The sequence below is a fragment of the Betta splendens genome, chromosome 6, assembly GCF_900634795.4.
Source record: "Betta splendens chromosome 6, fBetSpl5.4, whole genome shotgun sequence".
Taxonomy (NCBI): Eukaryota; Metazoa; Chordata; class Actinopteri; order Anabantiformes; family Osphronemidae; genus Betta; species Betta splendens.
The window spans coordinates 2,524,607-2,552,434 of NC_040886.2; the positions used below are offsets into that span (position 1 = coordinate 2,524,607).

At 42.3% G+C, this 27,828-nt stretch overlaps 1 protein-coding gene and 7 non-coding genes across 9 annotated transcripts; all 8 read left to right on the forward strand.

Annotated features, from left to right (window-relative positions):
- The first annotated feature begins 440 nt into the window (after positions 1-440).
- Positions 441-7,510, forward strand: prmt7 (protein arginine methyltransferase 7). 2 transcript variants are annotated; one of them, XM_029154685.3, is made up of 17 exons: positions 441-698; positions 945-981; positions 1,595-1,657; positions 1,930-2,038; positions 2,125-2,237; positions 2,422-2,651; positions 2,932-3,112; positions 3,179-3,306; positions 3,517-3,655; positions 3,735-3,818; positions 3,907-3,954; positions 4,047-4,136; positions 4,409-4,570; positions 4,701-4,775; positions 5,105-5,265; positions 5,372-5,468; positions 6,264-7,510. In XM_029154685.3, exons 1-17 carry the CDS (start codon positions 604-606, stop codon positions 6,420-6,422), a joined length of 1,971 nt encoding a protein of 656 aa, XP_029010518.1. In that variant the 5' UTR covers positions 441-603; the 3' UTR covers positions 6,423-7,510. The 2 variants fall into 2 exon arrangements, with proteins under 2 accessions (XP_029010518.1, XP_029010517.1); XM_029154684.3 differs by having other exon boundaries at positions 442-698; positions 1,595-1,744.
- Positions 7,511-15,602: 8,092 nt separating this feature from the next.
- Positions 15,603-15,684, forward strand: trnas-aga (transfer RNA serine (anticodon AGA)). The gene has a single exon. It is a non-coding gene; the product is annotated as a tRNA-Ser (tRNA).
- A 1,253-nt stretch (positions 15,685-16,937) lies between these two features.
- Positions 16,938-17,020, forward strand: trnal-cag (transfer RNA leucine (anticodon CAG)). The gene has a single exon. It is a non-coding gene; the product is annotated as a tRNA-Leu (tRNA).
- Positions 17,021-17,549: 529 nt separating this feature from the next.
- On the forward strand, positions 17,550-17,632 carry trnal-cag (transfer RNA leucine (anticodon CAG)). The gene has a single exon. It is a non-coding gene; the product is annotated as a tRNA-Leu (tRNA).
- A 3,587-nt stretch (positions 17,633-21,219) lies between these two features.
- On the forward strand, positions 21,220-21,302 carry trnal-cag (transfer RNA leucine (anticodon CAG)). The gene has a single exon. It is a non-coding gene; the product is annotated as a tRNA-Leu (tRNA).
- A 529-nt stretch (positions 21,303-21,831) lies between these two features.
- trnal-cag (transfer RNA leucine (anticodon CAG)) lies at positions 21,832-21,914 on the forward strand. The gene has a single exon. It is a non-coding gene; the product is annotated as a tRNA-Leu (tRNA).
- A 1,412-nt stretch (positions 21,915-23,326) lies between these two features.
- Positions 23,327-23,409, forward strand: trnal-cag (transfer RNA leucine (anticodon CAG)). The gene has a single exon. It is a non-coding gene; the product is annotated as a tRNA-Leu (tRNA).
- A 517-nt stretch (positions 23,410-23,926) lies between these two features.
- Positions 23,927-24,009, forward strand: trnal-cag (transfer RNA leucine (anticodon CAG)). Its single transcript has one exon. It is a non-coding gene; the product is annotated as a tRNA-Leu (tRNA).
- The last annotated feature ends 3,819 nt before the right edge of the window (positions 24,010-27,828 follow it).

Below are 27,828 nucleotides of genomic sequence, written 5' to 3' on the forward strand. Positions count from 1 at the left end.
AATTGTGTGCATCTAGAAACATGATTCCTTAATTTGCCAATGAGGCTGTTTTGATAAAACCTGGTGTTGGTAATGTTTTCAGTAAGAATAAGAAGTTCTTTAAGAACTAGAATTTTCTGAAATGTAGTGAAGTCCTGTTTTGAGGGAGTAAATTTGTATTTAATAAATAACTTACTGAAATCCAAGTCTCACATCAATCTCTGTAAAATATGTATATTATATATACACGATATACATCTATTATTCCAGATTGTATTAGGAGTGAAGCACGAAGTTGTGTACATATGAACATTTCCAGTATAATAATGTGTTTAATAATTTGTCATCAGGTGTAGAAGTTGCGCATCTGGAATAAACCCGGAATCTGATTGGATCGCAGCGTTGCATCTCCGCCTCCTTCACAGACGCAGGCGCAGTCCATCTCGAGCGAGCCGAAGAACGCCGTCAGTCACGTGACTAATTTGTGACTTTCGGAAACATGGCCGCTCCCTTTGGACCAACGCGGTCTCACTGATTCCCTTTAGCCTTAGAGAATTAGACACGCTCCTGAAAAAACAATTTTTATTCAGCTGCATTTTATTTCGCCGTGTAGCATTAGCAGAGATGAAGACATTTTGTGGGAGAGCTAACCCGACCACTGGAGTTGTGGATTGGGTGGAGGAAAGTGAGGAGTACGACTACCACCAGGAGATAGCCAGGTAGCACTGTGATTATGTGTTAGCATCCCAGCATGGACAGCTGTAGCATTCATAGCAGTCCAGTGTTGTGTTTAATTATGGCATTTTATTTGAGTATATGTCAATGGTATTTTTATTCGACATCTTTACTAAAAAAGGCATATAAACACATTTATTCAGACAATATTTAAATGATTTTTTTCTTGAGTGATTGGGATTTATTTTTACAAATATTCTGCCTACTCATGAATCCAAATGTTTTTTCAGGTCCTGTTATGCTGATATGTTGCATGATCATGACAGGGTGAGTGAACACTAAAAAAACACGCTCTAGATCTGAATTTATTAAATATTCGTATTCGTAAATACTTTGTTGTTTTCATAGTTGAATGTGCTGATGACTAAACGACACAACAATATTTATTATTATTATTATTATTATTATTATTATTATTATTATTATTATTATTATCATTAAAGACTTGAGAAGTAGTCTTTGGTCACTACCTGCAGAACCACTCCTTTTATTCGGGGTGTTTTGCTAATTGCCTATAATTTTCACCTGTTGTGTATTCTATTTGTACAACAGCATGTGAAATTGATTGTCAATCAGTGTTGCTTCCTAAGTGGGTTTTATTTCACAAAGCCAAACTGACTTGGAGTTACATTGTGTTGTAGAAGTGTTTCCTTTATTTTTTTGAGCAGTGTATATATGTGTTACACCAATAAACTGGAGGGGTCAGCATGGCTAAATAAATATTTTGACTATGATTGACAGCCACACATGCTGACCCTTGTTCACCAAAACTAATACATGTTGCATGGTACTTTGATCTGATTGATTTACTGTTAAAATAATACTTAGTATTATTACTTTTTTATTAGTTACCTTCTCTGACATACTGTATTGCTTGCAGAATAAGAAGTACTACCAGGGCATCCGAGCAGCTGTATCCAGAATAAAGGCCCGTGGTGAGAAGGTGATTGTCCTTGACATTGGGACAGGAACAGGCCTGCTGTCCATGATGGCTGTCACTGCTGGAGCAGATTTTTGCTATGCTGTGGAGGTAGAGGTTATGAAATATGCTCAAAATCGCAAACATGACATGAGTTTGAAGTAATGAGGTTAAAAAGCAGGACAAAATCAGCAAATTTATAATTTATATACATACTATGAACATTAATTCTCTGGTATTACATTTTAGCCAATACGCAACTTCAAGTGTTGCTCCTGTTTCCTTTTTCCCTGCAGGTTTTCAAGCCCATGGCTGAAGCAGCTCAGTGTATTGTGGAGAAGAACGGTTTTCATGACAAGATCAAAATTATTAACAAACATTCTACTGATGTGTCTGTGGGACCAGGTCAGGGAGCGCAACACACAATCAACTCCACTGTACCAGTTTTGTCTTTCGAGCCGTTCAAGATGTCTTTTATTTGTGATGAACAGGTGGAGATATGCAAACGAAAGCCAACCTCTTGATCACAGAACTGTTTGATACAGAACTGATTGGTGAAGGGGCCTTGCCCAGCTACGAGCACGCTCACCAAAATCTGGTTCATGTAAGTACATATGTGTATTCACAACTTGCATAAGACCAGTTATTCAATTAATTAACAATGTTCTGAGATGTCATGAACTGTGTCATAATTAAACCTTTTAACTAAATAAACCTTTATTTGTCTGTGTTTAAAATGGAGCCAACTGAACTACAGATCTGTCCCTTTGTGGCCTTCCACCCTGCAGGAAGGCTGTGAGGCTGTTCCTCACCAGGCCACTGTCTATGCCCAGCTGGTAGAGTCAGAGCTGTTGTGGAGTTGGGCTCAGCTGCAGCCAGTGGAGGTAAAAGAAGCCTGTCTGGTCCCTCCACCCTCCGTGGGCCGCTGTGCAGGGGCTCCGTCAGTGTGTGACATCCAGCTGAGCCAAGTGCCTCCCAACAGCTTCACCCCACTGAGTCCGCTCTGCACCATGTTCAGGTATCAATCTTACTGTTGAATTTTTGTAGTCTGACTCCTTCAGAATTCTTGATTTAGTGAAAAAAGCATGACCTGCAACATTTTCATGAATAGCCTAACGTTTAGAGGTTGCTCAAAATCCAGACAAACAAATGAGGTGAAATACAAGAGCTTTGATCAATCTTTAAATATGCACAGAATTCTGTGTAACCTGACAGACCATACTAATTTAACAAAGGAAACTGCTTGATTTTCTCTTAACTTCAGATTTTCCCACCTTTCCCTCATCCTTCTTCCTCAGTGTGGACTTTAGCAAACCAGTAAGCAGCGCTTTCCGGTCACATTCCACCAAGTTTGTAGCTCAGGCCAGTGGTCATGCTCAAGTGGTCCTGTCCTGGTGGGACCTTAACATGGATCGCAGTGGAGGGATTGTGTGCACCATGGCTCCTAGTTGGACATACTCAGATTCTAAAACTGCTCCCGTGAGTCACATTAAACAGTATGACGGTCCTGAGGCTTCAGTGTGTCAACACTATAATGTGTTTTAGTGGAGGGACCACTGGATGCAGAGCGTGTACTTCCTGCCCGTAGAGCGCCAGGTGGCAGCAGGAGAGGAGCTCAGCCTCACTGTCTGCCATGATGACTACAGTCTATGGTACAGCCTGCAGTCTCAGAGGTACGACAGCTCATTTTCCACGTGGCAACCAGAAGGATTTAATACAAGCATTGTTATTTGTGTACTGGACATTGCAATGGAAGGTGCTTCTGGGGTGCCCCATTACCAACTAATCTAAAGACCAGTGTATCTAACTGACTTAGCCTTAAATGTGGTGTTATTATCTGTTCCTCGGTTAACCTCCAACTGTTTGTGTGTGGATGTTTCCAGTCAGCAGGAGTCAGAGACTGGAGCTCCTTCCTCTCGACCATGCTGTACTTGTCAGGCTCACATGGTCTGGACTCGGTCTCGTTTTGGCGAAATTAATGACAAACGGCGCACAGAAAGCTACGTTAGTGCACTTCGTAGTGTAAGTGACATTTAACTAGACCGTGAGCAAGTCAAGAAATATATATTCGTTCTCTTATTGGCTGCTGTGCTGTATCCAGGTTCTGAGGGAGGACAGTATTTGTCTTAGTGTCAGTGACGGGAGCCTGCTTCCTGTGTTTGCTCACATGCTTGGAGCCAAACAGGTATAACCTCTGAGCAGATGGAAACACACTGAAACACAACTAATCAAACCAACTCACTGACCTCTCTTTTATCTTTCCCTCGATGCAGGTGTTTAGTCTGGAAAACTCCAGAATGAACAAGCAGATTATCGAGCAGGTGACTGACTATTTACTTAGGACTATTTTAGAAAATTGGAGCAGCTGTTGTTTATTTTAACTTTGAGTGATATGACATATTTCTCTTTGCAGGTGTTGGAAGCCAACTCATTTAAAGGAGGTGTTGAGCTGCTGGAGATTAGGCCTGAGCAGCTGTGCAGTAATGATTTAGGAGGAGACCAGGTAATGCTGCGCTTGAACAGCTGCAAATATAAAATGCTGCTGGTACAAGTTAAATAACATCACTGCTCGTCAAGAATCTTAGAAGTGTAATGGAAACAAGTGGATGTTCATGAATTTGGGTGGAGCATTGCATAGCATAGCAGTTTTACTGCCCTCTGGTGCCATAATAAGGTGTTGCAACTGAAGCCATGTGTTAACTTTTGAAGGCACATGTAGTTTTAAAAGTACAGCATGTGGTAAATTATTCATGATGATGAATCTGTCTCCTGCAGATCTCAGTCTTGATGGGTGAGCCGTACTTCAGTACCAGCCTGTTACCCTGGCACTCTCTGTTCTTTTGGTACTGCCGAACTGCGCTGGCAGGCCTCCTCCACCCCAGTGCCACCATTTTGCCCCGCTCCGCCACACTCCACGTGGTGGCTGTGGAATTCCGGGTGGGTTTTCATACAGATTTTTTACTCACATGAACCAAGGGTACAATCACTATGTCTCATCTTAAGTCAGTAAACAGTAATGTTAATGGTTACATTTATTATCAGCAGTTTTCTTTATCATGTTTTTTAGGATTTGTGGAGGATAAGGGCACCGTGTGGAACATGTGAGGGCTTTGATGTCACACCTATGGATGAAATGGTCCAGGTACAACTTAAATGTCTGACACAAACAGAATCTATATAAGAAACCTCTTGACAAGAGGTGTACACATCCATTTAATGTTTCTCATGTAATCATCTTCAAATATTAAATCGGAAGCTTTCAGTTCAGTGGGTAATGGATAGAGTGGAAAGAGAAGTAGTGACACAAACTCCCATCAGATGACCAATCATTTGGGTTGTGCATTTCTTTATAGAGGCCTGGAAGCATATAGTGAGGTGCTAAGACTCATACCCATATACTGACATGCTGGTAACTGTGTCTCCATAGTTGAGCCACATTGCTCTTTTGAAAAAAAATATTTCTTCCATCAGCGATCTCTGGATTTCCGTGAGTCCCGTGAGGCTGAGCCCCACCCCCTGTGGGAGTACCCATGCCATGCACTGACCCCGTCAAAGGCCATCATGACCTTTGACTTCATGCAGTGTGTGCCCCAGCAGCCAGTCAGCACTCAGGGCTTGCTGCCTTTTGTAAGGTACAAGTTGTTTGTGATTTGACTACTCCACACATTGGGTGTTGAAAATACTGTTACCAGGTCTTCACGATTGTATGATCAGTAGCTGCTTCTAATGTCTTTTTAGAGCTGGTCATTGCCATGGTGTGGCACTGTGGATGGAATTCCAGCTAACAGAAGACATCATTGTCAGCGGAGGTCTACTTAGATCAATCAGTGAGCAGGTATCATGTTTTTATTCCAAGAGATTTGTACCCTGAGCTTTTTTTTGGTCTGATTTGTCATTTGTCACTTCATCCTTTTCTAATCTTGTAAAATGACACATACAGTTTAAAACAACACAACTTTTTGTATTTTAAATGTGAACATTTTGTTGCTTTCCAGTCATCCAGTACAAGATCACCCTTTTATCAAATAAATGACTTTACTTGTTTAGTTATTAGTTCCCTTTAGTTTGAGTGGTTGAGGTCTGATCACAGCACATCATCGTCAGCGTTGACATCCCTTGACTAGGTTTACGTTGGTCAAGGTAGCATCTCATTGTTCTCCAATCACAGAACAATGTCTCATTGAAGAAAAACTGAATGTGATATAGTGTAAATACATAATTAAATATACATATATTAATAATTCTTAGCATATATAAAGAATATAAAGAGACGGGGTAGGACCAAATCAAATTCCTTGCTTGTCCTGTACAAACTTGGCGAATAAAACTGATTTTTATTCTGATCATCATCAATCTGACATCTGTTGACAAGTACCACTCCCTTAATTAGGTTTACTTTGGTCAAGGTAGCATCTGGAAGTGGAGTCATGGGATCTGGACTTGTTTCTTCTTAAGTCAAAACATTTCACTTTGCATTTAAGTAGCCATCAACAACAAACTGGACTGACATCGAAAGTGGCCTGGTAGCTCAATAGGTGAAGCTATGGCCTGGGAAGCGTGAGGTCAGCTCTTAGTCGTGTCTTTATTTTTTGCTGCTGCTGTCTAATCATTGTTTTTTGTATCGAAACAGGGCCACTGCGAGTGGAGCCAACACAGGAAACAGGGCGTGTATTTCCTCAGGCCACCAAGGGAGATCTCAGGTGATGGACGTGCTGCATTGTCCTATAGCTTCACATTCGAACCCGTCTTAGGAGACATTAAGATGGACTTCAGCATTGAGCCTCAGTGACACACATGGCTGATTTAACTTTTTACCTCATGTTGGCTTCGTACTTAATATGTCTGCTTCAGCCACTATTAATGTTCTGACTGACACTGCCATTTGCTTTCGTAGAGCATTATCTGTTACTATTAACTCTATAAAGTGTTTTTAGTGAAAATTTCAAAGAAATTTACTGAAATGAAGTATGGGCTGTAAAATGGTGTTTTAAGTTATTACAAAAGTAAAATCTGTTTTAGGAAGCAGAGCTCATTGACAGTTTACTGGCCAATCGTTCACTACTTTTTTATAGAGATGTTTTGTAAACTTTTGTCCTGTGATTGGTATTTTGTTAAAGGATTTCCACAGAGAGTAGGACATCATGCTGTGGTGCTTTGTCCCACTTACTAGAGCCCGACTTTAAGTTATTAAAAAAAGTGACTATTTTATGCAGAATTTACTTTCAAGGTCCACACACATAGTAAGACAAATGTGCATTCAGTCTTGTTAGAAGTAACAGACTTACTAGCACAGTCACAAGAAAAGAAACTGCTGTGGATATATTTCATTTATACTGGTCGTGCTGGTACTGTATCTACAGTTTTTATTGGACGCTTTGACCTGTGTTACGAAACTAGTTTCCACTCAGTCTTCATCATCACTATTTCAGCAGATCTTCAGACACATGAAGCAAATGTGCAAACCTTTTCTCATTAGATACGTTTTCTCCTCCCTTTTGCAAAACAGTTAGCACTGTCATTCAAACTGTCTAAACTCCATTGTTTACGCTTCGGTGACCAAAGAGAAACCATCTGTTCCTGACCATTAAAAGCCAGTAAGACCAGTATCAATTCACCATAGCACCTGTTTGACACTCCACAAAATTTTCAATTTGTAATGCCTTAGGCCTTAAAATGGTTCCAGGCCTGTGTTGTTCTTAACCAGCATGGATGGAGGAGGTCTAAAGCAGAGACTGAGTATCAACAGTGGCTTATCCTTTAAAAGATTTGATTGTAATTTGGTTTATGTGTTTTCTGTAATATTTACAATATTTCAGTTTTTTGTCACAAATTGAAAAAATTAATGTCATGAATTCAATAAATCAAACCATTTTTTCATCTGGATCAAAATTATTTGCATAAAAGGCACATTTGACATAAACTACAAAGACAGCAAATAGCAACAGGCACCAATTACAATCAATGGTGCACTGATTCACACAGAGATCAGTGTTCTGTATTTTGCTGTCCACTGTGTTTTGACTGATTGGTCGTGTTCATATACTTGTTTGCACGTTGTACTGTTTGAAGGCATGGAACTTTTACTGCATATTGCATATGCTGCATAAGAGTTTTGACACCGTTCGAGCCCTTTGGCAAACAAAGTATGTCATTATGACAATGGAGCAGCTATTTAGACCTGTGTGTGAACTGTTAAGAAAATGTGTTGTTTCATTGGACGGCTGTGTCAAAGCAACCGTTAAAACCGTTAAGAGCCTACATGCTGCACACCTTGTCTGTCTGTGATGGTTTCAGTTATGTCCTCCATCCCAACCAAACGTTCCTCCCTAGGGTGTTGTTCCATGTCCACCTTGACAAGTCTATTGCCTTGGAAATCTGCTGCCTCGGCTGCTCTGTGACCTCACTCCACATGGAGCTCAGTCTGGACCCTGGCTAAATACATCCTACATACCAGGGAGCTCCAGGTTCCTGACCAGCTTGGCTGATATCAAAGCCCAGATTGTCCAGGTTGGTGGTGGAGGTCATCCACCAGGCCTGTCTTCAGTCCAGGAAACCTGTACCCACTCCACTTTTTATTTCTGCATCTGTACTCTCCCACATTATTCTCCAGGCAATATCAGACTTTAGAGCTTTAGAGACTTTGAATCAACTACTATCTTTGCCACTAAGATTTTCTGACTATGCATAGCAGTAGTATCCAGGCTTATTTTATTTAACTGCATATGCTGCTCAGGCTTCTACAGTCTTGTATCACTGACTTTATTTCACATTGATCTTATGGGTTGCATTGTCATTACTGATGAACAAATTGTATTATTGGACCCTCCAGAAACCACACAGTCTTTGACATGTGTAAGTGCTTTGCTGCCAGGTACCTTTAGTTGCATTTACATTTTTTGTTTTTTTATTAGGAAGATGAATAGACCATTTTTTGTGACCAAAATAGACGGTGCTGTTAGATCCATAGAGGTCTGATACATACCATATAATGTAACACATGACCCCTAGTAACATTAGGGAGTAACAAATCTTTTTCCTTTCACAGAACATTCCTGGGGATTTACTATCTACCTCATCACAAAATCTAAGCATTGTAGGGGTTTGTCTCCAGTCCCATAATCTTTAATATATGATTTTATGACCTTGAGATGGACCTTATACAGCTTAAAATAGAGAAATAGAGAAACTGGCCATTAAAAAGGCTAAACGCAAAATCAAGATACTGGAGCATCTGAGTTTATCTGAACATCATTGTTACTATTTGAAGTGTGGGTGTGTGAAGCAATGTACATAATATTTCATTTTATTTTTCAGGAGAAGAAGAAATGAACAGTGCTTTGGGCAGACACATTTTAATGAAAGTGATTCTGACAAATCATTTCTCTTAAAATTCTTCCATCTGTGTGGTCTACTTGGTTCACTACTGGTAGGGTGTCATCAAATAGGGCAGGCATGGGAACCCTCTGTCCCCCAGCAAGTAGCCATATTAGTGTCCTGTAATGATTGAAGTGTGGATAAAACAATACGGTAAAAACAATTTAATTTACATTTTAAAATGTCTTGAGCTGAAACCAGAGAGTGCTGATCCTGCATTTCAGAAGTCGATGGAGCCAAACCATCCTCTCTTAAAGCTTATCGACAAGCTAACTGTCTAATGCTATTAGACAGCGTGACGTCCTGGACACAGGTTCAACTAAGCGGATAGACAAGACTCAGACCTATAATTACAGTACTTCAGGCTGCAAGATGAATGTGACTCTTGAGTCTATGATTTCAGACCAGTCAGCTTTCACAGGCATCACTCACTTGTAACTGGTGTTCATTAGGGACAGAGCAAGATAATAGAATGAATTGAAAACATACGCAGGCCAAGTTCACCATTCACTTTTTAATATGTCCCTTACTTGAACCTGACACACTAGACATAAAAGTGTAACACGTGATCAGATAGAAAAGCAATTTGACTGGTCAACTTTTAACTTGTAGTTAATACTAAGCACAAATGACTGAACACACCCATTACTCTTAAAGGAACCTCAGAGAAGAAACACTGTCGTTTACCCTAATGAGAAGTTAATAGGCAAGGGCTTTCAAAGCATTGAGACTTGGAGTGGAGTCCTCATTATTTCCTTTGTCTGTCAATTTGGGAAAACATGCAATTAGTCGTCTTGATTTAGATTTGAATGCCACAGACACTTCTGATAGATATGCATGACTCTCCTGAAAATGTTGACGAGAGTGCAATATGTATAGCTTTGAGGTGAGCAGTACAGAATAATAAAGAGCAGCATGTGGAACATTTCGAAATGCAACAGTGTAGAATTAAAACATGCCAATGTAGTGATGTGTAAACCCGGGCCCCGGCCAAAGATTTGAAGCCTAACCACTGGATGATCAGGGAACTACTCAAGAGAAACTGCAAACTGACTTTGACCTGCTGACAAAGCTGAGGCCAATTTGTCCACTTCATTTGGATTTCTGTCACTGATGTTGTCAAGTCTTATTGCTGCTATCCTCATAGGGCTAAAGCAGAATAACTGATGAATGATTTTGTGACATGTGCTTTCAAAAAGATGTAGTTTTGGCCGAGTGACTAAGGCGATGGCCTCGAAATGCTTTGGGGTCTCCCCGCGCAGGTTTGAATCCTGCCATCTACGAAGCTTTTAGTGATGTTGACAGCATGAGTATTGCACAAGCCTTGGACTCTCTTGCTCTCTTCATAAGACCCTTTTGCTCCCTTAAGTATAATTCCTTCTCAAGCCCAAATTGGTGCGCCAGAACATGCTAGCAAAAAGTGGGGCCATTGTCAACCCTCCTATTTGGAGTCCTGCCAGGTCAGCGTTTTGTGTTCAGGCGCAGGCAAGTGTCATTCAGAGTGAAAAGCAACCAATGATAGCCTGTCTTTTTGGAATGTTGACAGGACACTCCTACACTACAGGAACCTCACAAGACCAAAAGAGACAGCTCTTGAGTAAGAAGCGTTCCAAAACAATTTGTTGCAAATGCCTACCATGCTTTCCGTGGGTACATGTGAATCAATGGAGCTAAAGCAGAGCCTCCAAAAGTTGTTGGTCACTTTGCTAAATCCTTGAACCACAAACTTGCTTTGTTGCAGGTAAAATCCCACACAATTGTGTGTCTTGTGTGACTTGGTCATCCACAGGCCACAAGATGGCCAATTTGGTCCTACTTTGTATAGTGGCCAGTATCTCTGCTTGTCATGTGGAAGACCAGGGTTTGATTCCCTGACGAGGAGTGTTTTTCTTTGTCATCTCTCCACACGACGCATGAATTTACTTTCTTTTATAAATAACAGCTGAGGTTTGCTGCTTTTGATCACCACAAAGTGCAGGAGTAGCTCAGGCATGAGAGCGTAAACTGAAGATCTAAACATCCTTCGGTCCATCCCAGGTGTCAGCAACAGATGTCCAGAGCCTCCAAAAGTTGTTGGTCTCTTTGCTAAATCCTTGAACCACAAACCAGCAGCTAAAATACCACACAAAAATTGTGTGGCCCCCAGGTTGGATAATTTTTCCACCACGTTGGAGGATCCTTCTGGTGGGATAAATTGCTGGGTTGGAGGATTTTCCACATTAGATGAAGTGGAGAACGGTTCAGAGTTCTCTGGTGGTAAGATGATTTCTGTCTCTGAGCTTTTGGCTTACATCACTGGCTGTATTGAGCTTCTCCTATGCCTGCCTCCTTTGGGTTATGAATGCATAATGTTAATATTATTATAAATGTAAATATGAGTGCATATAAATGCATTGTGTACCCCTTCCTTTGATTACTGTTTTATATTAAAAAAATATTTAGCATAATAGCCCAATATTTAACTTATTTGGTCTTTTTTCTTGGGGTCGCGTTGGAGGACGCCCCAGGAGGACGCTGGACGGGAGTGTGGTGAAATGATTTGCCTGTGAAAACACACACACACACACACACACACACACACACACACACACACACACACACACACACACACACACACACACACACACACACAGAGTTTTCCCTCAATTTCCCAGGTTGGAGGATTTTTCATTGGACCAAGTGGAGAACGGTTCCGAGTTGTCTGGTGGTGAGATGATTGCCGATTGGAAGATCCCTCACTGGTTCTGAATTTGGTTTGATGCCTGTGGCAGGGATGGAGGTGTGGAGGACATAAAACTCGGAGAATATATCTGTACTACCTCTCCTGACAAACTTGGATCAAGCGTTTATCCACACATGGCCTCTCAAGAAGGTGACACGCAAACCGACGGCTGCCTCGAGCAGACCAAAGACTGTCTGCACCTTCGAGTAGAAGAGGGAACCCCGTGCCCGTTGGATCATAGCGGATTCCGAAACCCAGAAGGAGTCCTAGACGAAGGTCTAGAGTGTGGCTGTTTGCGTTGGAACACTCTAGCCTCTGAGGGCATAGAGTGCGAGTAGAGGGCGTGAACCGGAACGGAGAGACAGTGCCTTGAGGACCTTATTGGACAAACACATCCTGGCCAGCGATGGACAGTGTGCTAGTGTCAAGTCTGTCACGATCTGGGGTTTTTGTTTCTTGTTGTGTCCTGTTTTAGCGCAGTAGTTCCTGTTTTATTTTGTACTCTTCCGGTTTCTGCTCACCAGGTTAGTTTTGTTTTGAAAGGACTTAAGTTTGTCAACAGTGTTTTGGTTTCAGTTCCTGTTTTATTTTGTAGCACTTCCCTTTCGCGTCATGCCACAGTAGTTCCCGCTTCACCTCCGGTTTTCAGTTACGCACCTGTGTCTCATCTGATTAGCCCCGTTCCACGTCTCGGTCTCATTACACACTGTCAGGTTCTGGCTCTGTCCTCAGTTTTATTTTGAAAAGGACTTTGTTCATTGGCCATATCATCCGGTTTTATTTTGGTAGTCGCCTGGTTTCTGTTTCTGTTCTAGCTTTACTCCCGGTTTACGTTTTGTCACAGCTGTCCCTGCTTCACCTGGCCATTATCCACACCTGCACGTTATCAGTAATCAAGTCACTTTGTATTTAACCACCACCTGTTTCCCTAGCTCTTTGCCAGATCGTTGTTCGTGTGTTACCGTTTTTCCCCAGTTCATTGTTCCTGTCCGGCCGTGTTTTCGTGTACCCTGTTTTTGACGTTACCGACCTTGTTTGCCTGCCTGACCACGCTTCTCCGCCTGACGACTCGGTATTGTTAATCCTGTCTTTCGTGTATGAACCTTGCCTGTTCCTGACGCTGTCTCTGCCTAACCTGGAATAAACCACCCTTTGATCACCGTCAAGCCGTGTTACGCTGTGCATTTGGGTCCTCATCCGAGCGTTCCTGACACACACACCTGTCTAGAATCAGTAATCTACCCACCTTGTATTTAAGCTCCACCTCTCACCCTTGTAATTTGCCAGATCGTTGATTCTTTGATTCTGTTTTCACGTTCCAGTATTCTCTAGCTCGGCTTATTCTGTGTCTGACCCAGTTCCGTACCTCTGACCATCGTTCTCGCCTGATCCTGACCTGTGTTGTAAGTCTTCACCCCGTTACTGAACTCTGCCTGTTTTTTGGACCTGTCTAGCCTGCCGATTATATTCTGAGATCTGTGCCTTTTCGATACTGACCCACGCCTGTTACCGAACCCGATTAAGCTTATCCCCTGTGTGCTGTGAAACCGTGCCTACCTGTGTAAGACTTGGACCGTTTGTGACCTGGATTTTTACATTAAATATTACTTTAATCGTACCTCCTGTCTGCTGCGTATGCACTGCACATTTGGGTCCTTTCTCTGCCGTTCTCTGACAAAGTCTTGTTACGAAAAAAGGTCACATGACAACGGATGAAGTGGCATTGGACCTGGGCGAACTCTAATGAACACCAGGGACAACTGAGTGATGCCTGTGAAAGCTGACTGGTCTGAAATCACAGAATCAAGAGTCACATTCATCTTGCAGCCTGAAGTACTGTAATAATACTGTAGCTCTGAGTCCTGTCTATCCGCTTATTTGAACCTGTGTCCAGAACGTCACACTATCTAATAGCATTAGACTGTTACGATCGGGCTACTAAAACTGGTACCCAAAAGCAGGACAAGAGGCTGAACACAGTTGAGCGGATTTAATAGACACACTCATGAAGATAAACAAAAACCATGCAGCCATGCTGGCAGGAATCACCTAGCATATAACAGTTGCTCATAGGACAGGACAAATGTAAATAAGGAATAAATAATATAGGAATAACCGCACGCTCCTCTAACGGCGGTATGGGACTAACCCAAAACACCGCTTTAATGACAGGACCGATGTAAACAAAAAACACTGCTTAACGGCAGGACAGATGTAAACAAAAATGCTGCTTAACGGCAGGACAGATGTAAACCAAAAACGCTGCTTTAACGGCAGGAAAAAAGTACACAGAGACCCTGTTCAAAACCGCAGAACAGGTATAACAATAACGACGCGCCAAACGGCAGTATAGGATACCTGACGCTGCACAACGGCAGGCCAACAGTCAACGTAACAATTACGTAATGCACAACAGAGAATCCTACACAACATAGAGCATGGCAGAGTACTTACGGCGAACTACTTGTGCAAGACACAGTAAGGCAGAATACGGCTAGGACACCCTGAGGATCGCTTTAGCTTACGCTAACACACCAGCGACTAGGCCAATGTCCAGTCGCTCCTTAAATACCAAAACCCCTTAATGTTGTTCACCTGTTCACAACGGAAACCGGAGTTGCAAAAAGGGACATGCGGCAGCGACGCCTCGTGGCGTAGCAACACGCCACCATTGTCACATAGACAGTTAGGGCTTGTCGATAAGCTTTAAGAGATGATAGTTTGGATCTATTGACTTATGGAATGCAGGCTCAGCAGTCTATGGTTTTAGCTCAAGAGATATTAAAAAGTGAATGTTGACATGGGCCTGTGTATGTTTCCTATTCATTCTAACCGCTACAGGTGAGTGAAGTCTGTGTAAGCTGACTGGTCTAAAATCACAAAATCAAGAGTTACACTCTTCCTGAAGCTTGAAACAATGTTTTCAAAGCATCCAATACAGCATTGGCCTGGGAGGCATAACTTTCCTGTCCATCGGGAGTCTCATTTAACTAGCTCTGTGAACCCACACAAAATATTTGCCTTTACTTAAATAACAAGAACATCAAAACACATTTCAGGTTGTCCTTTGAGGAATCCATTTTGAGTAACTTGGTTTTCGCCTGCTTTCTATACACATAAAATTTATATTGCTACACACAAGTTTTGTACTGACCAGAATCAAACCTATGTCCACTCCCAATAAGGCAGCTATGCTCACCACTGGTTAGATTTCAAATAGGACATCACTCCAAATCCAAGCCACTAGACGACCAGTAAACTATACACCAGAAACACAACCTCAGTAAAGCTAATCAAACACATATAAGCTAGTGTGTGTAAAGCTTGCCAATTTGTCTGTGTGGTTGTCCTTTCTTTGGAATCCGTTTTATTATATCAGGTTCTTCTGCCATTATCTACCTGAAATGTAAATAGCAAGTGATCATGCTGAATGCCACTAAAAGGGTACTGGAGCTGCTGTGGCTTCAAACTAGAGAAAAGTAGAAAACATTAGAATGGTATTCTCGGTGTAGGAACAATGTAACCTTAATCCAATAGCATTCTTGACAGGCAAAACACTGGAGACATTTTTCTATTGAACAGAGCAAAGACGATGCAAGGAGTTTAAGGCATATTCCTGACCGGGAATCAAATCCGGGCCCCGGCCAAAGAGCCGAATCCTAACCACTGGATGAGCAGGGAACTACTCAAGAGAAACTGCAAAATGACTTTGACCTGCTGGCAAAGCTGAGGCCAATTTTTCCACTTCATTTGGATTTCTGTCACTGATGTTGTCACGTTTTGTTGGTGCTGCTCTCATAGGGCTAAAGAAATAACTAATGACTGATTTTATCACATTTACAAAAAGAAACATGCTGCCTTTATGACAAGTGGGTAGGTGTGGCTGAGTCGTTAACGCAATGGACTAGAAATCCATTGGCGTCTCCCCGCGCAGGTTCGACTCCTGCCATCTATGAAGCTTTTGGTGATGCTGACAGCATGTGTATAACACAAGTGAGCCTTCCTCTAGCCATTGCTTCACTTCAAAACATATCTCAGATTATCCTTTCAAGTCAATTCAAAGTCACGTTGTTCAGAAAGTGAGTTAATGATTCTGCTCAAAGAGGAAGTCAATGCGCAACATGGCATGGGTTAAATAGAGATGGGGGTGTCACAAATCCTTTTTTCAATTCAATGCCATTTAGGGACAGACTACGTGCTAGAACAGAACTCTGCGTTTGGGCTTACTGAGACGCAAATAAATTAAATTTTAGGTCTCATTCAAGCCATTCATACGTATATTGTGATGTCTTTACAATAGGAACAACAGGTTATGTGTAAGACTTTGTGTTGTCCCATAAAATAGCAAAACAGAGCTTTTCCAATCAGGGTGGCCTACTAGTCTGAGTTGCTGTGTACAAACTCTAGTCTCCTCTGATGACAGGTCTTCAAATTCCTCTTTTGACAAATTATTTGGAGATGCCATTTTTCTTGCTAATTCTTAGAATATAAGAAATGATTGTTTGCTTCTTTTAGCCTTTTAGGGACGGAAAACCTGAAGGGGCAAAGCGTCGTTGACTTTTTTGAGGCAGAAAAAACAATATTCTTTAGACATTATTAAGACATTGACAATCTCAGTTGTAACAATGTCTCTTGACCTATGGAACAGAAAAATTCAAGAGTTTACAGTCAGGGTGGCCTACTACTCTGATTTGCTGTGTACAAACTCTAGTCTCCTCTGATGACAGGGCTATAAATTCCTCTTTTGACACTTTATTTGGAGATGCTATCTTTCTCGCTACTTCTTAGCATATAGGAAGTGATTGTTTGCTTCTTTTAGCCTTTTGGGGACGGGGCAAAGCGGCGTTGACTTTTCTTTACAAATTATTAAGACATTGACAAAAGACTTTGTGTTGTCCCGTAAAATAGCAAAACAGAGCTTTTCCAGTCAGGGTGGCCTACTACTCTGATTTGCTGTGTACAAACTCTAGTCTCCTCTGATGACAGGGCTTTAAAGTCCTCTTTTGACACTTTATTTGGAGATGCCATCTTTCTTGCTACTTTTTAGCATATAGGAAGTGATTGTTTGCTATTTTTAGCCTTTTGGGGACGGAAAACCTGACGGGGCAAAGCGGCGTTGACTTTTCTTTACACATTATTAAGACATTGACAATCTCAGTTGTAACAATGTCTATTGACCTATGGAACAGAAAAATTGGAGAGTTTACAGTCAGGATGGCCGAGCGGTCCAAGGCGCTGCGTTCAGGTCGCAGTCTCCCCTGGAGGCGTGGGTTCAAATCCCACTTCTGACATCTTGTTTTGAGATACCAAATAGAGATGGAAATGTCACGAATCTTTTTTTCTATTTGATGCCATTTAGGGACAGACTACGTGCTAGAGGAAAATTCTGCAACTGACCTTACTGACACGCAAATAAATTCATTTTAGGTCTCATTCATGCCATTCATACGCATAATTGTGATTTCTTTACAATAGGAAAAACAGATTATGTGTAAGACTTTGTGTTGTCCCGTAAAATAGCAAAACAGAGCTTTTCCAGTTAGGGTGGACTACTACTCTGATTTGCTGTGTACAAACTCTAGTCTCCTCTGATGACAGGGCTTTAAATTCCTCTTTTGACATTTTTTTTGGAGATGCCATCTTTCTTGCTACTTCTTAGCATATAGGAAGTGATTGTTTGCTTCTTTTAGCCTTTTGGGGATGGAAAACCTGACGGGGCAAGGCGGCATTGACTTTTCTTTACACATTATTAAGACATTAACAATCTCAGTTGTAACAATGTCTATTGACCTATGGAACAAAAAAAATAGAGCGTTTACAGTCAGGATGGCAGAGCGGTCCAAGGCGCTGCGTTCAGGTCGCAGTCTCCCCTGGAGGCGTGGGTTCAAATCCCACTTCTGACATCTTGTTTTGAGATACCAAATAGAGATGGGAATGTCACGAATCCATTTTTCTATTTGATGCCATTTAGGGACAGACTACGAGCTAGAGCAAAATTCTGCAACTGACCTTACTGACACGCAAATAAATTCGTTTTAGGTCTCATTCATGCCATTCATACGCATAATTGTGATTTCTTTACAATAGGAAAAACAGATTATGTGTAAGACTTTGTGTTGTCCCGTAAAATAGCAAAACAGAGCTTTTCCAGTCAGGGTGGCCTACTACTCTGATTTGCTGTGTACAAACTCTAGTCTCCTCTGATGGCAGGGCTTTAAATTCCTCTTTTGACAATTTATTTGGAGATGCCATCTTTCTTGCTACTTCTTAGCATATAGGAAGTGATTGTTTGCTATTTTTAGCCTTTTGGGGACGGAAAACCTGACGGGGCAAAGCGGCGTTGACTTTTCTTTACACATTATTAAGACATTGACAATCTCAGTTGTGACTATGTCTCTTGACCTATGGAACGGAAAAATTGGAGTGTTTACAGTCAGGATGGCCGAGCGGTCCAAGGCGCTGCGTTCAGGTCACTGTCTCCCCTGGAGGCATGGGATCAAATCCCACTACTGACATCTTGTTTTGAGATACCAAATAGAGATGGAAATGTCACGAATCCTTCTTTCTTTTTGATGCCATTTAGGGACAGACTACGCGCTAGAGCAAAATTCTGCAACTGACCTTACTGACACGCAAATAAATTCATTTTAGGTCTCATTCATGCCATTCATACGCATAATTGTGATTTCTTTACAATAGGAAAAACAGAATATGTGTAAGACTTTGTGTTGTCCCGTAAAATAGCAAAACAGAGCTTTTCCAGTCAGGGTGGCCTACTACTCTGATTTGCTGTGTACAAACTCTAGTCTCCTCTGATGACAGGGCTTTAAATTCCTCTTTTGACAATTTATTTGGAGATGCCATCTTTCTTGCTACTTCTTAGCATATAGGAAGTGATTGTTTGCTTTTTTTAGCCTTTTGGGGACGGAAAACCTGACGGGGCAAGGCAGCATTGACTTTTCTTTACACATTATTAAGACATTGACAATCTCAGTTGTAACAATGTCTCTTGACCTATGGAACAAGAAAACTGGAGAGTTTGCTGTCAGGATGGCCGAGCGGTCCAAGACGCTGCGTTCAGGTCGCAGTCTCCCCTGGAGGCGTGACTTCAAATCCCACTTCTGACATCTTGTTTTGAGATACCAAATAGAGATGGGAATGTCACGAATCCTTTTTTCTATTTGATGCCATTTAGGGACAGACTACGTGCTAGAGCAAAATTCTGCAACTGACCTTACTGACACGCAAATAAATTCATTTTAGGTCTCATTCATGCCATTCATACGCATAATTGTGATTTCTTTACAATAGGAAAAACAGATTATGTGTAAGACTTTGTGTTGTCCCGTAAAATAGCAAAACAGAGCTTTTCCAGTTAGGGTGGACTACTACTCTGATTTGCTGTGTACAAACTCTAGTCTCCTCTGATGACAGGGCTTTAAATTCCTCTTTTGACAATTTTTTTTGGAGATGCCATCTTTCTTGCTACTTCTTAGCATATAGGAAGTGATTGTTTGCTTCTTTTAGCCTTTTAGGGACGGAAAACCTGACGGGGCAAAGCGGCGTTGACTTTTCTTTACACATTATTAAGACATTGACAATCTCAGTTGTAACAATGTCTATTGACCTATGGAACAAGAAAACTGCAGAGGTCGCTGTCAGGATGGCCGAGTGTTCCAAGGCGCTGCGTTCAGGTAGCAGTCTCCCCTTGAGGCGTGGGTTCAAATCCCACTTCTGACATCTTTTTTGAGATACCAACTAGAGATGGAAATGTCACGAATCCATTTTTCTATTTGATGCCATTTAGGGACAGACTACACGCTAGAGCAAAATTCTGCGATTGACCTTATTGACACGCAAATAATTTCGTTTTAGGTCTCATTCATGCCATTCATACGCATAATTGTGATTTCTTTACAATAGGAAAAACAGATTATGTGTAAGACTTTGTGTTGTCCCGTAAAATAGCAAAACAGAGCATTTCCAGTCCGGGTGGCCTACTACTCTGATTTGCTGTATAAACTCTAGTCTCCTCTGATGACAGGGCTTTAAATTCCTCTTTTGACAATTTATTTGGAGATGTCATCTTTCTTGCTACTTCTTAGCATATAGGAAGTGATTGTTTGCCTTTTTTTAGCCTTTTGGGGACGGAAAACCTGACGGGGCAAAGCGGCGTTGACTTTTCTTTACACATTATTAAGACATTGACAATCTCAGTTGTAACAATGTCTCTTGACCTATGGAACGGAAAAATTGGAGTGTTTACAGTCAGGATGGCCGAGCGGTCCAAGGCGCTGCGTTCAGGTCACTGCCTCCCCTGGAGGCATGGGATCAAATCCCACTACTGACATCTTGTTTTGAGATACCAAATAGAGATGGAAATGTCACGAATCCTTCTTTCTATTTGATGCCATTTAGGGACAGACTACGCGCTAGAGCAAAATTCTGCAACTGACCTTACTGACACGCAAATAAATTCATTTTAGGTCTCATTCATGCCATTCATACGCAGAATTGTGATTTCTTTACAATAGGAAAAACAGATTATGGGTAAGACTTTGTGTTGTCCCGTAAAATAGCAAAACAGAGCTTTTCCAGTCCGGGTGGCCTACTACTCTGATTTGCTGTGTACAAACTCTAGTCTCCTCTGATGACAGGGCTTTAAATTCCTCTTTTGACAATTTATTTGGAGATGCCATCTTTCTTGCTACTTCTTAGAATATAGGAAGTGATTGTTTGCTTCTTTTAGCCTTTTGGGGACGGAAAACCTGACGGGGCAAAGCGGCGTTGACTTTTCTTTACACATTATTAAGACATTGACAATCTCAGTTGTAACAATGTCTCTTGACCTATGGAACGGAAAAATTGGAGTGTTTACAGTCAGGATGGCCGAGCGGTCCAAGGCGCTGCGTTCAGCTCACTGTCTCCCCTGGAGGCATGGGATTAAATCCCACTACTGACATCTTGTTTTGAGATACCAAATAGAGATGGAAATGTCACGAATCCTTCTTTCTATTTGATGCCATTTAGGGACAGACTACGCGCTAGAGCAAAATTCTGCAACTGACCTTACTGACACGCAAATAAATTCGTTTTAGGTCGCATTCATGCCATTCATACGCATAATTGTGATTTCTTTACAATAGGAAAAACAGATTATGTGTAAGACTTTGTGTTGTTCCGTAAAATAGCAAAACAGAGCTTTTCCAGTCAGGGTGGCCCACTACTCTGATTTGCTGTGTACAAACTCTAGTCTCCTCTGATGGCAGGGCTTTAAATTCCTCTTTTGACAATTTATTTGGAGATGCCATCTTTCTTGCTACTTCTTAGCATATAGGAAGTGATTGTTTGCTTCTTTTAGCCTTTTGGGGACGGAAAACCTGACGGGGCAAGGCGGCGTTGACTTTTCTTTACACATTATTAAGACATTGACAATCTCAGTTGAAACAATGTCTCTTGACCTATGGAACAAAAAAATAGAGCGTTTACAGTCAGGATGGCCGAGCGGTCCAAGGTGCTGCGTTCAGGTCGCAGTCTCCCCTGGAGGCGAGGGTTCAAATCCCACTTCTGACATCTGATTTTGAGATACCAAATAGAGATGGGAATGTCACGAATCCATTTTTCTATTTGATGCCATTTAGGGACAGACTACGAGCTAGAGCAAAATTCTGCAACTGACCTTACTGACACGCAAACAAATTCATTTTAGGTCTCATTCATGCCATTCATACGCATAATTGTGATTTCTTTACAATAGGAAAAACAGATTATGGGTAAGACTTTGTGTTGTCCCGTAAAATAGCAAAACAGAGCTTTTCCAGTCCGGGTGGCCTACTACTCTGATTTGCTGTGTACAAACTCTAGTCTCCTCTGATGACAGGGCTTTAAATTCCTCTTTTGACAATTTATTTGGAGATGTCATCTTTCTTGCTACTTCTTAGCATATAGGAAGTGATTGTTTGCCTTTTTTAGCCTTTTGGGGACGGAAAACCTGACGGGGCAAAGCGGCGTTGACTTTTCTTTACACATTATTAAGACATTGACAATCTCAGTTGAAACAATGTCTCTTGACCTATGGAACAAAAAAAATAGAGCGTTTACAGTCAGGATGGCAGAGCGGTCCAAGGCGCTGCGTTCAGGTCGCAGTCTCCCCTGGAGGCGTGGGTTCAAATCCCACTTCTGACATCTGGTTTTGAGATACCAAATAGAGATGGGAATGTCACGAATCCATTTTTCTATTTGATGCCATTTAGGGACAGACTACGAGCTAGAGCAAAATTCTGCAACTGACCTTACTGACACGCAAATAAATTCGTTTTAGGTCTCATTCATGCCATTCATACGCATAATTGTGATTTCTTTACAATAGGAAAAACAGATTATGTGTAAGACTTTGTGTTGTCCCGTAAAATAGCAAAACAGAGCTTTTCCAGTCAGGGTGGCCTACTACTCTGATTTGCTGTGTACAAACTCTAGTCTCCTCTGATGACAGGGCTATAAATTCCTCTTTTGACACTTTATTTGGAGATGCCATCTTTCTCGCTACTTCTTAGCATATAGGAAGTGATTGTTTGCTTCTTTTAGCCTTTTGGGGACGGAAAACCTGACGGGGCAAAGCGGCGTTGACTTTTCTTTACAAATTATTAAGACATTGACAAAAGACTTTGTGTTGTCCCGTAAAATAGCAAAACAGAGCTTTTCCAGTCAGGGTGGCCTACTACTCTGATTTGCTGTGTACAAACTCTAGTCTCCTCTGATGGCAGGGCTTTAAATTCCTCTTTTGACAATTTATTTGGAGATGCCATCTTTCTTGCTACTTCTTAGCATATAGGAAGTGATTGTTTGCTATTTTTAGCCTTTTGGGGACGGAAAACCTGACGGGGCAAAGCGGCGTTGACTTTTCTTTACACATTATTAAGACATTGACAATCTCAGTTGTGACTATGTCTCTTGACCTATGGAACGGAAAAATTGGAGTGTTTACAGTCAGGATGGCCGAGCGGTCCAAGGCGCTGCGTTCAGGTCACTGTCTCCCCTGGAGGCATGGGATCAAATCCCACTACTGACATCTTGTTTTGAGATACCAAATAGAGATGGAAATGTCACGAATCCTTCTTTCTTTTTGATGCCATTTAGGGACAGATTACGCGCTAGAGCAAAATTCTGCAACTGACCTTACTGACACGCAAATAAATTCATTTTAGGTCTCATTCATGCCATTCATACGCATAATTGTGATTTCTTTACAATAGGAAAAACAGAATATGTGTAAGACTTTGTGTTGTCCCGTAAAATAGCAAAACAGAGCTTTTCCAGTCAGGGTGGCCTACTACTCTGATTTGCTGTGTACAAACTCTAGTCTCCTCTGATGACAGGGCTTTAAATTCCTCTTTTGACAATTTATTTGGAGATGCCATCTTTCTTGCTACTTCTTAGCATATAGGAAGTGATTGTTTGCTTTTTTTAGCCTTTTGGGGACGGAAAACCTGACGGAGCAAGGCAGCATTGACTTTTCTTTACACATTATTAAGACATTGACAATCTCAGTTGTAACAATGTCTCTTGACCTATGGAACAAGAAAACTGGAGCGTTTGCTGTCAGGATGGCCGAGCGGTCCAAGGAGCTGCGTTCAGGTCGCAGTCACCCCTGGAGGCGTGGGTTCAAATCCCACTTCTGACATCTTGTTTTGAGATACCAAATAGAGATGGGAATGTCACGAATCCATTTTTCTATTTGATGCCATTTAGGGACAGACTACGCGCTAGAGCAAAATTCTGCAACTGACCTTACTGACACGCAAATAAATTCATTTTAGGTCTCATTCATGCCATTCATACGCATATTTGTGATTTCTTTACAATAGGAACAACAGATTATGTGTAAAACTTTGTGTCGTCCCGTAAAATAGCAAAACAGAGCTTTTCCAGTCAGTGTGGCCTACTACTCTGATTTGCTGTGTACAAACTCTAGTCTCCTCTGATGACAGGGCTTTAAATTCCTCTTTTGACAATTTATTTGGAGATGCCATCTTTCTTGCTACTTCTTAGCATATAGGAAGTGATTGTTTGCTTCTTTTAGCCTTTTGGGGACGGGACAAAGCGGCGTTGACTTTTCTTTACACATTATTAAGACATTGACAATCTCAGTTGTAACAATGTCTATTGACCTATGGAACAAGAAAACTGGAGAGTTCGCTGTCAGGATGGCCGAGCGCTCCAAGGCGCTGCGTTCAGGTCGCAGTTTCCCCTGGAGGCGTGGGTTCAAATCCCACTTCTGACATCTTGCTTTGAGATACCAAATAGATATGGGAATTTAACGAATCCTTTTTCCTATTTGATGCCATTTAGGAACAGACTACGCTCTAGAGCTAAATTCTGCGATTGACCTTACTGACACGCAAATAATTTCATTTTAGGTCTCATTCATGCCATTCATATGCATAATTGTGATTTCTTTACAATAGGAACAACAGATTATGTGTAAGAATTTGTGTTGTCCATAAAATAGCAAAACAGAGCTTTTCCAGTCAGGGTGTCCTACTACTCTGATTTGCTGTGTACAAACTCTAGTCTTCTCTGATGACAGGGCTTTAAATTCCTCTTTTGACAATTTATTTGGAGATGCCATCTTTCTTGCTACTTCTTAGCATATAGGAAGTGATTGTTTGCTTCTTTTCGCCTTTTAGGGACGGAAAACCTGACGGGGCAAAGCGGCGTTGACTTTTCTTTACACATTATTAAGACATTGACAATCTCAGTTGTAACAATGTCTATTGACCTATGGAACAAGAAAACTGCAGAGGTCGCTGTCAGGATGGCCGAGCGTTCCAAGGCGCTGCGTTCAGGTTGCAGTCTCCCCTTGAGGCGTGGGTTCAAATCCCACTTCTGACATCTTGTTTTGAGATACCAACTAGAGATGGAAATGTCACGAATCCATTTTTCTATTTGATGCCATTTAGGGACAGACTACGGTTATGCGGAGGGGACCAGGTCAGTGTCTCCAGATCAACTGAAAGCTGTGTCTCAAGCACCCAGCCGACCACAGTCCGAGAGATGTTGACATTTTTGGGACTGACAGGATACAGCTCGGAGTGGATGACGGTTACTCTTCCATTGTCCAGCCGCTACGAAACATGGTAAAATCTGAAGGAGCTGGAAATTTGCGAGCACACTCCATGGACCCCCGAGGGTCACATGGCTTTTGAGACTATTAAGTTGTTGTTACAGCAGGCCCCAGCCTTGGCTCTTCCAGACTATGAGAAAACATTTTGTTGTATGTCTCTTGTCGACAGGGTCATGCATGCGGAGTGTTGGCACAGAGGACTGGAGTTGGAACGCACGCTTAGCCGATAGCAACTACTCCGTGGCCCTGACTCCAGTGAGCTAGGTTTGCCAACTTGTTACCAGCATTTAGCTGCGGCTCATCTGATGTATGAGAAAGCTTCAGCTTTGAGCATGGGTTATCCGATAGACATCTTGTCTCATCACAAGCTCGCAAATTTGATTGAAAGAGGTAAGTTTGTGCTACTGCACCACGCCTCAGTGATTCCACCGACTCCTGGAATATCCAGATGTGACGATGCGTATCTGTAAGGTAAAGAATCCGGCAGATGCGGTTCCTTTGCCCCATGAGGGGGAAGAACATGAATGTGTAGCTGAAGCAGAGAGATATGCTAAGCTACGTTCTGATTGAGTGCTGTTCCCTTACAAAAGGTGATTTGACCTTGTTTGTGGATGGATCATGCTACAGGCATGGTCAGAGATCTTAAAGCAGGGTTCGCAGTGGTGCAAGAGAAGAACGGGAGCATGGAGGTGATGATCGCCCAAGAGTGCTCTCAACCTTGCTCGCCCAACTTGCAGAACTGAAAGCGCTGACAGCTGCTTGTGAGTTAGCAGCAGGTAAGCGAGCCAATATATCACAGACTCAGCATTTGCCCATGGTGTGTGTCATTTGTTTGGAGCAACCTGGAGAGGCAGAGGCTTCAAGAAGACTGATGGGTCACCTGTGACACATGGTGAGCAAATAAAACAGTTGCTTTTAGCTATGATGAAGCCAACAGCTCTGGCTATCATCAAGTGTGTAGCTCATAAACATGATACTTCTCTGATTACTCAGGGGAATGCAGCTGCAGACCAGGCAGCTAAGACTGCAGCGAATGCTGAAGCTACGGCTATTTTAACAGTTTATGCTGCATATGATGAAGATCAAATAACCTCCAAAGATTTGTCTTTGTTGCAGAAAAGGTACCAGAGGCTGAGAGGCACTCTGGGTCGAGAGAGGAGCCGTTCAAGGTGATGACGGCTTATGGAGGAACCACGAGGGACTGTTAATAGCCCCGAGTGGACTGTTGTCATTGCTGATAAATGAAGCACACGTTTGAGCCATGAGTCCAGAGGTGAGGTTGTGAGACGAATCAAGAAGTGGAACTTTTGCTCCCAAGCTTTATCAGTATGTTGATGAGACCATAAGTCGGTGTGTGAAACGTTGTCTTAAATGTAACATCAGGCGGGTATGGTACCCCCAGCGGGACACCTACCAATTCCTGATGGCCCTTTTAAACATCTCACCCTAGATTTTGTAGACATGGTACGGCCAGTACAAGGTAAGCGTTACCTTTTGGTTGTGATTGATCGTTTCAGCCGTTGGGTTGAGGCAACCCCCGCGAAGCACAAAACCGCCGAGACAGTAGCGAAATTTCTGTGTCGGGAAGTTATCCCAAGATTTGGCATTCCCTTAAAAATCAGTTCAGACAACGGGAAAGAATTCGTAGATAAAACTGTAAAGTGTGTTTTGCAGAAACTCGGAGTAAAGCAGAGGTATGGCAGTGTTTACTGTCCGACCTCACAGTCTGATGTTGAGAGATGCAATGGGATTCTAAAAAAACAATTGCTGAAAATCTGCATGTCCACAGGTTTAAACTGGATCGACGCTTTGCCTCTTGCTCTCATGGCGTGTAGAGCAAGTGCTCACAGGACATTAAAACTAACACCGCATGAAGCTTTGCTAGGTCGACCAATGCCGGTGCCAGCTTATCGAGCGGTGAAGGGTCCATCCCTGGACATTCTAACAAGCGACATGAGGGCGTATGTGAAGCAAATGACTAATATACACAGGAGTATTTCCTCCCGTGTTGTGTCTTTACAGGCAAAGGAGATCTGGAGGAGCCAGAACCGAAAGTGAAACCAGGAGATCTGGTGTACGTCAAAGTGTTCAGGAGAAAGTGGGACCACGCCAGACGAGAAGGTCCCTACACGGTGGTCAAAGCAACTGCAAGAGCGGTTCAAGTTCAGGATCCCCCACCTGGTACCACCTGAATCACTGTGTTAAGTACCTGAGGGGGAAATAGGGAAAGGAGCCAAAGAAGAACGAGATGAAGGAGGGAAAGAAAAAGGAGGATCTTATTCCTCCTGTTTCTGTAGTGACGTTGGACGGGATGCAGATGCCCCGCCATCCAGGGTTCTCCGGAGACGAAAAACCATTGAGAAAGGAGAAAGGAAAGAGGAGAGTTAAGAAAAATGTGTTCCAATGGCGTGAAGAAGGTGTTCCAGTGCAGGGGTGGCCAGGCCCCCTAGATTGGGTTTCAAACGACGTCAACTGGAAGTACGCCCGGGGAGATGTGGAGCGCTCAACTACAGAAAAGAGAGTGGGATGATAGTAGTGAGCGTACGGGTATTTTTGTGTATGTTAATTCGGACCAACACGGGACAGGCTACGACTGCGGGTTAGATTATGTTAGGAATGTAATTCCAGTAATTTTGTTCTCTTTCCCAGGGGAGTAGGAAGGTGCGCATTGGAGTAAAGGAAAGTGAGCGGAATGGAAGCAAGTTCTGGGATGTTAAAGTAGCATTCCGGCCACCTCAATGCCGTTTGGACCAGGACGTGAGAATACATGGATAAAGGTTATGAAAACTACCAAGAAAGGCTTGTTGCGTTTCTGCGGCCTCCACGAATAATGTCTAATGTGCCTTGTTCACTCAGCCTAGCCAAGCCGCCTCTGCCTCCTTCGCCACCTCTGCCTCCCGTGTCTAAAATGAACAAACGGATCCGGGAATCCCGACTTCGTTGGAAAGTGGGGGTTAGAATCAAATAGCACCGATT

What these genes read in the sequence shown, in the direction of transcription:
- prmt7 (XM_029154684.3), top strand. Translation starts at nt 604, where the DNA reads ATGAAGACATTTTGTGGGAGAGCTAACCCGACCACTGGAGTTGTGGAT. An exon ending in CCGCTCTGCACCATGTTCAG is followed by an intron (nt 2,652 to 2,931) that starts GTATCAATCTTA and finishes CTTCTTCCTCAG; the next exon opens with TGTGGACTTTAGCAAACCAG. An exon ending in GGCTTGCTGCCTTTTGTAAG is followed by an intron (nt 5,266 to 5,371) that starts GTACAAGTTGTT and finishes ATGTCTTTTTAG; the next exon opens with AGCTGGTCATTGCCATGGTG.